General features: G+C 37.8%; 1 protein-coding gene across 1 annotated transcript; it reads right to left on the bottom strand.

The window, feature by feature from the left end:
* Positions 1 to 1,864: 1,864 nt before the first annotated feature.
* hand2 (heart and neural crest derivatives expressed 2) lies at positions 1,865 to 3,848 on the bottom strand. Its single transcript, XM_079461949.1, has 2 exons — positions 2,832 to 3,848; positions 1,865 to 2,495 (listed from the first exon to the last, which is right to left on the bottom strand). The coding sequence occupies exons 1-2, from the start codon at positions 3,456 to 3,458 to the stop codon at positions 2,397 to 2,399; spliced, it is 726 nt and encodes a 241-aa protein (XP_079318075.1). The 5' UTR covers positions 3,459 to 3,848; the 3' UTR covers positions 1,865 to 2,396.
* Between the last annotated feature and the right edge of the window lie 6,986 nt (positions 3,849 to 10,834).

Raw genomic sequence — 10,834 nt, 5'->3', positions numbered from 1 at the left:
ATATATAGTAAATGTCTTTAAATGTTATCTGAGGGTCGCAATTCGTAATCTTGTCTATAATAAATATTGAAACATCCCGCTTGAAAATGCTGTGTAGTGAAATATATATAAAAGCACAAATACACACTAAATTATATATGTCAGGATTATAGGTCTTTACGCCAGAAAAGGAGTGCTTTCTAGTATTTTGGGCCTTTAGGAATCTTATTGTCGAAAGTAAGACATGTGCTCTCTGAGAGACAGTCATGTTATAGCACCAGCAGCAGGTCACAATGAGGTCACAGTATTATCTGTATTCTTAATCAAGGAGTACGGACGGTTAATTTTATCTGAGACGCCATCTTGACACTCGCAACAAATTATCTGCAATTATTAGCCAACAGGACTTGTGGAATCGGACAATACAATGTAAAGTTAGCTGTAATTTAATACAATGTGATGGGTGCTAAATCGTCTGTGTGGCTTCCTAACAGGTTTACTCTGCCGGAGATGTCAGTTTAATTGCATGCCTTTGCCTAAGAAAATCGTAGACGAAAGACTATATTTTATGAAGCCAGCTTTGGTGAATGGCAAACAGGCCTTGAATTTAACAGTAAATGAAATATGGTCATAACACACTAACAAAGATAAACGTATGAAAGCAGTGGTCAAAATATTTCCATAAGTCACAATGTTTAGAACTATTTTTGACTGCGCGTTTAACAAAGACTTCAGAATCGTAACGTCAAGCCCACTGTCAGTTAATAATTGCTGTATTTTTATTGGACTTTACCTTAGTAATTTTCAAGGTGTTGGCTAAAACATAATTCCAGCTGAGCGACAACTACTGACTTTGTTGTTATGGTCATTGCCAAAATATTGTTCAAATATTCCTTCGTTCCCCCTCCCCCAGAGGAATGTTTCATGCGAATTTTGATCGGCACGTTATCAATCATTTGCACATCCGAAGCGGACCGTAGTTGCTACGACAAAATCTGTCTTGACCTTCCTTTCTGTTGTTAACTTCATTTGGGCATAACGCCGGCCTACAGGCTCTATTTACTCAATTCAAACCCTAAATGTTGACCGTCGCTTCTGGAAATACTTTCTGCGTCTTAACGCTGATTTTCAAATGTATTTATTTTTGTATGGCTATCATGAATTAGTTTCAGTGTTATTTAGATTTCCTTCATTCAATTAAATACCCTCTTTTGTGTATAACATACTCACTGCAAGATACCCCTTTGTCATCGAATCAAATACGTCAAAACTGATTTATGTTTTTGGCACCTGTTGAAAGATATATTATAGATCTATTATTTTACAGCATATCAAAATAGGTTGAATGAAATACACACTTTACTTTAAGACAAATAACTAATTATTTTGTATCGCCTATAATGCAATTTGTAATTGTGTTATAGCCCTGCACTGTTTTTACCCGATGAAACTATTCGATTGGTAGGCCTATAATAAACATGTTAGCACCTTACCTTCTACGTTAGACAAATAGCAGATAGCATTAACAGTGTGTTTGTAAATATTTGTGCCTTTTGACAGGAATTCTAGAGCATGCATTAATCGACTAAACGTGCACGACAGCTATATTGCTGACACTGACAGCAGTTTCGTCAAATATAAACATTTGCCTTCAGCCCCCTGGACAACCTCTAAAAAGAACCATTTCTATGAACCTTTTTTGAGTGCTCTTTAATTTGAGTTGCATTAGTGGAGCATAGTTGAACATATATTCAACAGCTTGCCTGTGCCTAAACAATTTATTTGTCTATGCCGTAGTAAATGTTCATCGTTTTGAATAGTAGTTTTGCAATACATCGATTAGTTAATCAATATCATTACAGCTCAATGGAACAAACAAGGGTCTAAGATCGTTACAAACACAGTGGTTTATTGAATTAATTACATTGCTTACATCTCCAATATTTTTAAGTTTTGTGTCTCTGGACGGAAGTGCACTGAGTGGACTTAACAGTTGTTTTAGACATCAGCAATCTATACGACCACAAAATGACAATATAACACTTCATGACATTTTCAAATAAAACATGTACTATATTATAACATCGACTAATCCTTCTTAGAATTCAAGAAGGAGAGAGACAGAGAAAGAAATAGCCTACTGAAAGTGATAGAGAGACAGAAACAGACAACTTCACGTACTCCTATAGTGGCAGGTATCTAATTTTGATTCACAATGGGACAAGGAAACAAACATAAGCATCATCAGACACACAGTCTCTTACCAAGAGAGTGTCCTCCTTCTAAAATGGAATGGTTTTTCCTCAAATATCCAATGTCCGTAGCGGGAAATTGCACATAAATATTCCATTAAATAAAGTGAGAGAACAACTGAATATGAGCTCAGAGTGCCTCATTTCGTGTCTTTTGCTTTAGTCTCATTGTTTCAGTTCCAAAGCCCAAACATGCTGCGGCCAACCAGTTCTCCCTTTGGTTTTCTTGTCATTGCTGCTCCCTGAGTTTTTCAAAACTTCATTCTGCAAAGAAAAACAACAGGAAACAAAGGTTATTCGTAGGCCTTTATCTAGAGCACTGAATTTAATCAATTTATTGCATTAAAATCGTACCGCCTAATGTAACATTGTGAACGTCCGGTAACGTTTCTAATATTGAAAGTTCTTGGCAGAATAATAATGTTTTGTTGTCGTCCTTGACCTCTGAAGAATCAAATCAAATTTATCTCTAACGTGGAAATGTCTGGCACGTGCTGTTGTCTTTTAATGTGCATTTATCTCTATCTCTAATAAATTACTAGCCTGCATTATGTCATTTACGAAGTTTAAAAGTTCACTTCAGTGTAATGCATTTCTCACCATATCCTTCTTTCGCCTCTCTTCTTTGGCGTCTGTCTTTTTGAATTCCGCTTTGAAGGCCTCTGCTTCCCCGTTCTGTTCGTCTTTGTCCAGAATGTCCATAAGGTAAGCAATATAACTGGTGGCCAAGCGAAGAGTTTTGATCTTGGACAACTTCGTATCCGCGGGCACGTTGGGAATGCATTCCCTGAGTTCTGCGAAGGCGCTGTTGATGCTCTGAGTCCTGCGCCTCTCCTTTCGGTTTGCCGTGGGTCTACGTTTCACCGTGCGTGGTCCCATTCCGACGTCGCCGGCCCCTGGTACTCCTCCGTAGTGCGAGTGATCGAGCCCGGGTGCTCCGGTTGAGTATTCGGGGCTGTACGAGGGTGCCATAGTGTAGTCTGGAGGAGACATCTCCGGATGGCTGATAAGCCACCCATGGAAATACGGGGTTTCTTCATGACAGCGGCTGGCAGCTGCTGCAGCAGCGAAGGAATAGCCGTCATGATGCATCACCGGGTGGTGGGGAAACCCTCCAACTAAACTCATGGCGACAGACTGATCTATCCTACGACGAATTTCAGACTTTTCAGCTCTCAGGTTGTGCTTAATTTTACTTGGAGATGTAGACAACGGCTGGCTCCCCATAAAATGTACTCATCCAGTATGTTTTTCCAACGCTAAAATGCAACACTTCTCATTTGTCCATAAAGTTATTTCCGAATTTATAGGAGACCATTAACGGACGCACAAAAAGACTTCAGCTTTAAGAGCACTTTGGAATAGTTATGACTGAAAAAGATTACTTACATTTATAATCTCCTTTGAAAATATCCATAATGAGAAAGTTCCATTAGGCTACTAATCGTGAAAACGTTTGAGATGAGTTTAGAGCCGTCTCTGATTTTTAACCCTGACGATTCAATGCGGTGGCGCGTTGGATGTAAAACCTTCCTATCCCAGTCGATGCTATGCACGCAATTCTCACTCTCAGTCTGTAGAAGCAGGCGAATTCACCGTTTGATCTCCATGTCGGCTACATCTTTAGAGCTGCTTGGCCTCATATATGTCGTCAAAACGGTTCTCAGCCAATAACGTTGTAGAGGAGGAGGGACATAAACTAAACTAAACTAACTAGTGTGTTTACGAATCCAAATTGCACGAACCCTAACACACTTATGTATACAACGTGTATCAAAGAATTTATTAAATAAATGTAAAATGAATGATTGCATATGTTGTCATTGGAGATTTGTTATATCTTTTTTACATTTAATGTAGCCTACGGTGTTTGTAAACTACATTTCTAAATAATTTTAAATAAAAAATGTCGTTCAGAACACCAACAAAATTACTTGCATTTAAGTAAAGACTAAAGGGCAATAAACGCGGTCAAAAAAACAATCTGGTTTTAAAACTATGGTTTTATGAAATTTGACGGCAGTGTAAACATTCATGTAAAGGTGCAAACAAGAAATGATATTGAGGTCTAATATTCAGATCTAAACTACAACCTAGAAAAGATTAGAACTATGTTTTTTTTTATAATTGTTTTAAAAAAGCACAGAAAGTGCAAAACTACATATTTTTGTATAGTTAACCATTACTCCATTATATAGCTAAAACCACCATATGCTTCTATACATTTTATATGGTGTATGTAATAAACTAGTTTAATTGTTGTTATAATTTTGATATATGTACAATTCAAGCATACAGAAAAAAGCATTTATTATAGTACGTCTTATCATTTTTGAAGTATTTTAAAGTTAGTCCAATTTTTCCTTTTGGCATGTGTTTACAAACATATCAAACGTAGGCTACATGTGCACCGCGTAGTTATTGCAAATAAGATTCAAATTGATGTAGAATAATACATAAACTTTCTCAAACTAGCCTATACTAATGAGATAAAATAATAAAATGCATCTCTATAAATATATATTGATATCAAACGAAATATGTTCTCATGTTGTCCATAGTGTTGATTTTGATTTTTAACTGTTCGCTTTCTGAATTACAAATACAATTAGGCTTTTATGAACAAACAGAAACACGCATACGCTCAAACAAATACACAATCATACACTCACACACGCACGCGCACACGCGCACACACACACACACACACACACACACAATTCAGCTATTTTATAGGTTTCATTATTTTATTTAAACCATGTCTGAAATTATCACCAACCAAACCATGACCAGTTTAATGTTGAAGTTATTTATTATATTTCATAAACCATTATAGACCATTGATGTCCAAATGAGGGCGCAGTTGAAAAATATTGGTACCACTATATATATATATACATCATATTGCATAGGACTATATGATTTTGACGGTAATATATTAGGACGTTATACCCAAGACTTATGCTTCTTATATCTGTAAATCCCCGATTGGCCGTTTTTATGAAATCTACGAAGAACTGTAGAAAATCTGGATTGGATCCAACGGACGTTGTAATTCTGAGCAGGGCTGGTGTAATACTTCTTATACTGTGCAAGTATCCGTGTTGATTGTGAGTTGACATGAGTCGTTTTATTTTGACAGTTCACAGAGTATTCCTTCAGGTGCCAAATATAACAGATATGTTATACAATGTGTGAATATCTTTTCTAGTGTGTGTGTATGTGTGTTTGAGAGAGAGAGGAGAGTTGAGGAGAGGCAGGAGAGACAGAGGTAGTGAGTGTTTGTGTAAATTTCACAAATTTCACAAAGGAAGGTTCATGATTTATTCGTGTTTAAGTGTTGTGTGTGGGGTTCAGGCGTAATTCATCTGTCTGAATGGAAGTTCTCGAGTAATTTAAATAGGCCAAGTCTCCAGTTAATGACATATAATCAGCCTTTAGGTCACTTGGTCAGACTCCTGGTACAGACCCCTCCTCCTCCTTCTGATCTCCTTTCAAACCGAATTTTGTAAAAACAAATAAAGTTATGCAGAACCAAATATTTGAGAATGGTAGAAGTGCTTAATAATGATGACTTAAATTCAAACTTAAAACTATGATCAAGTTTTAGGAATATTATGTTCCCATTAGTATATAATAAAACCACCAAAAGTATTAATAACGGCCTGCATGGCAGTGATTTTATATAAAAAACTGCATCGGTAAACAGTAGGTCCCAACAAACAATGAAGAGTCACGATGTGAAACATTCTTATGGCTCCCATAACGATATAAAACATTTGGGTTTTGTTAATTATACACCGTAAAGATTATTATAAAATATACTACCTACTTTAATATATATATATATATAAAACAGAAAATAGAAAGAAGAGACGGGATATAACGAAATATAAGATACTAAATCCCGTCTCTTCTTTCTGTTTTCCTGTTTAGTAAGAAATGCTCTTATTCAATTTATCGGTCGGGTAATTTTCTGTTCACCTTTAAATTATCAGAATTTTAAGACTTTTAAAATGTACTTTTATATACTGTATATTAATATACCTGGTCATGAAGAGGGCTGAAACCAAATGTCCCATCCCCCAGTCACTTCACTGACCGGTGGACTTCGACTTTCCTCTGGAGGTCTCATTAAGAGAGGCTCGTGCTATTTTCAACATTTCCTCAATCCAGTGACTTAAAATAAAGCCGCTCAGTCACACCGGCAGAAAATCCACCCAAATCACGTAACCCCAATTCTCTGCCAGACGTTTGTTCTTTTTGTCGTGTTATTGAAGATAATTAACCGTCTCTTGAAAACTGACATGTTTTTCCCACCTAGGCCCTCCAGTAATACGCACGCAGGTAAGCCAGTATCAAGCGACGTAGCTTAATTTATATCAGTATTGAGCCCATCTGATACGTCAACTGATATGGAACAGGCAAAGGGCCAGATTTAGGGGACATTTACGAGATTTTAATATAGTTCATCTGCCCTCATGAATCAAATTCATTATAAACAGGCTATTCTAAAGATGCCGTGAACTTCGTTGCGGTCTGTCGTTAGTTCTAGCCGTTTAGAATGTTCCTTAATCTCGAACTAGTAAATAACTTTAAATGGGAAAACATTTGTTTTTTTCTTTTAATAATTTTAAATTATTTAAATTTTAAAATTATTGAAACATTAAAACATCGCTGGCCAGCGGAGTTTGTTGTTGATTTAGAAAAAGAAATGAATTGGAACTACTTAAATAGGTTTTTAAATAATTAAACAAACATAATTTACAAAACATGATTTTTCACTATTTATTAATATATTGTTATATCATACAGTCTCTTTATTTTGGTATCATTTTTTGTAGGTCGAACAAACTTGTTTTATACATAAATAAACAAATGTTTCGATGGAAAGTAGCCTAAATGATGCAGACCTTAAAAAATATGTCCGATGACAGCAGTACTCTTCATTCAAACTTCGTTTATTTTACGTAACACTAATTGTGGGTTTTAGCTCAAAAACTAATTATGAAACATTAATTTCTAAGCTTTCCGAAAAAGTTACAGCTAACAAAAGCTTACAGGTAGCCAATGCTTGTGTTAGATCATAATTCTTTTTCATTCAGGTGTGGAGTTCGTAGGACGGAACTCGCAGTAACAATGCAGATTTATTGTCGGGGACATACAGTACATGGCAAATGTTAAATTATCAAATTGTTATTGGTCATTACAGCACTCATGTCTGTTTCTCTAAAGGCACTTTCAGAGCGAGCGCGATGAAAAGTTGCAAATTCGATGCTTTTGTATCTGGACAATAAATTGATTAATAACGAATACTTCAATTATGATATCTCCTAGACGCCAAGGCCCTGTTAACAGTTGCGTCTGAGGGTGGATCTTGGATGCCATAATTATGTCACTGTGTATAGTTGTTGGTGTATTCATCCTTGAGAACCCTCCTCTTTCTTTTCTGTCATTCTTTACCCTGTTTCAAATCCATCTATAATTCTTATCTAAACCAGTCATCACTCAGAAGCCCATGTCCTATGACACCTGTTCACCCCCTAACACATAATATCTCATCCTCACTTTCAGAGCCTGTCTGTATGATGCACTCTAGAGCTCCAAAAATTCCCACACCCTTAAAGACACCAGCCGAATTGGCCTATATGTTGAAATTTGTGGATGTGCTAGTTGTACTGGTTCCTAACGGTGGTTAACCCTCCGTCTGATTAGAACGGCTATCTCCATTCGTCTTCAACTTATCTCCATTCCTCTCCTTGTGTTTTTGCAGACCTTCCGACTGGATCACAAACATTGCTCTTTATTCCCCCTCCTCTTCATCTTTCCATCACCACCCACTTCTGTTTTCATCCCCCATTCTCCTTACGTTCAAAGTCTCCTCACCTCTCCTTCATCAATGCACACTTCCTTTCACTGCACGCATATACACAGCAAAAAAGGGTCAACGCTTTCATTGTTTCTTGCCCTCCTGAGTTACTCTCTGATTACGTAAAGCAGAAACGTGTGAGAAAAAAGGCAAATCTGAACAGAGGGTTAATCTTCCTGCGTCTTACAATAAGACTGCTGTCCGTTTCATACCATTGAGGTCAGTGTTGAAGCCCTACAGACAGTAATACGAGACGTATACCTGACATGTGGGAACTGAAGGCCTCGCAGCCAACGTGCGCAGACACTCGCATAGCTCATCCATTCACACACCAAGCTCAAGTCCGTGCTTGTCAGCGTGCAGCCACATCCTGTGTTATCACCAATCAATCTCTACCCAAATAAAATGAGAGCAAAAAATCATTACATTAATGAGGGCAGCTCACTTTTTCAATCATCATCTATCTACAGCGTTTCTGTCGTGTTTTGCTAATGTGGCTACATAATGCGGCTCTTCCAAAGCAATCTAATCCCCCGACCAGAATCTCAGCATCCTCTGCTTTTCCTCCATTTAGAGGATTTTCAGGGACAAATGAGATTCATAATTCACATTCTATGGCCCTAACACAATACTACTAACCAGTTTATGCAATACATCCCAAATCCAATAATAAAAGGGAATCTGGTCCATAATCAAAGCCATATGTGAGCATGCTCGAGGTGCACGCTGTACGCATCTTAGATACCAGTGTGCTGTTTAGTCACAGCTTCTACAAGACAGCAAGGCTTTTCTGGTTTCAAAGTTCTTATTTTTGTCATGCATGTTTGATTGCACACCACTCATCGTATTGCCCGTAATTTTGTTTTTGTACATCCATTGGTTAACCTTGTCGCTCGATTAATCATACACTTATGAATTACTACCTCACATCCTCCTGCTCGCTCTGAGCCACACATGTCTGAAAGCTACAGTTATCCAATCACACCACATGGGTAAAAGGAAATGCGTGATGATCAGCTCATTTTTAGTGTTACTACAGCTGGTGTATTCCCTGGAAGATTATGGACTGTTGCATGTCTGATTATTATCAAACATTTAAAACAAACCTTGAAGCCATGAATCATTTTATCTAATACAGCTGTGTTAAACTTTTCAAAATCTGACACTGTGTTTGTGGAGTTGTGATGTTGTAATTTTCACTTAAACCATTGTGTGTATTTGACAATAGACCAGCTCCCTGTTTTGGGCAGATGATGGATGGGAAATGCCAAGAAAAAGCATGACCTTTTTCAGTTTAGTTCATTTCGTTTGCAATGCCAAACAAAATTAGAACTTCACAACAGGTGCATGCATACTGTAGTTTGCTATTTATTGGCTCCTAAGGAGAGGAGGACGATTGGCCAAATCAGCTTTAGCTTACCCTCATCTGTTTGAACAGCGTTCCTCTGGGATTCCTAGTATGTCCTCTTTGGACCTCATTTGGCGCTGATTGTATTTACAGTATAAAGCTGAAAAGTAGAGCTAAGCTAATTCAGAATGGAACATATTGCAGTTTGAGTCCAAAGTAAGCCTGTTGTATGTGGAAAACCACACACCTTTAAATGTCATTGATACGTAGATGCATATTTTAAAGAATTATTTTGCCAGACAACAACGTATTACTAGTATTATTTTTACAAAACAATGGATGCATGTCAGTGCCTGTATTTTTCTTCCCTCTGAGTGGAGCCATTATACTTTGCGATGCTTCTTCTGTGAGTCATCAAATGAAACACTAGTGGACGGACACCAGGCACACCAAACACCCAGTGCATTGTTAATGCTATATGGATAGACTTTTACAGTGGGATGATCAAGAGCTTTTCTTGACTCGGCAGTATTTCACCTTAGTCCACCCATGCCTCCACCAATAATGAAGTGTGTCTGGGTTTACACGGCATGGTCTTTGTTCACAAGGCAACGTCTGTGGGTCTATGTGCATATGTATAGGAAAGAGAGACTAAAAGAGCTGCAGTGGAATTCCAAAGATATAAATACCCAGATATGAGTAAAATCCCGGTGACATGTTTGCCGGACTGTTTGGGCATTACTTGGCCTGCGTTTGTGGTCCAGGCCGATTTATAGTTTCACTGCTAGCGTCAAAACCGACGTATATCACGCTGGGGCTCTCTTGGCGGCCATTATCCCCCAACAATGTAATCCACGCACACAAATGTGCCTAGCGCTAATTTATGGCACACTGATGGATTTACACCACTATACCCCATTAGTGTGTACATTACCCTGGGCATGTTATGTAATGGTGTTAGGGAGATTTGGAGAAAGGATAACAAGTAATAAATTTTAGCTCTTCCACGGTGAGAATGAAGAGTCTAGGTTCACAATGTCTCGGTGGACCATGGCGTGCCTATGATGACCAATAGCGTGTTGTAAAACAGTTCGAGGGGTGCTAAGTGTGATAAATTAAATTTTGTATTTTGGATGCTTGAAGGAATTTGAGAGGCGTTGTGCCTAGAATTTTTAAAGAATCATGTTCTCTTTCTAACAAATTTGCATTAGCTTTATAGATGAGTTAGCCACACTCTAAAAAAAGGGTGCTAGATAGCCCTTAAAGTGGTTCTTGGGTCGTAATCATAAGGGAACCATTTTAAGTGCTTTATATCACCATATCTTGGTGCTTCAGTGGTTCTTTGGGATGACTGAGGTTCTATATAGAACCGCTGAAGAACCACAT

This window comes from Barbatula barbatula, assembly GCF_947034865.1.
Source record: "Barbatula barbatula genome assembly, chromosome: 8".
In the NCBI taxonomy this organism is placed as follows: domain Eukaryota; kingdom Metazoa; phylum Chordata; class Actinopteri; order Cypriniformes; family Nemacheilidae; genus Barbatula; species Barbatula barbatula.
Note: the sequence above shows the minus strand (reverse complement) of the source record. Positions and strands in the feature narration are given on the sequence as shown.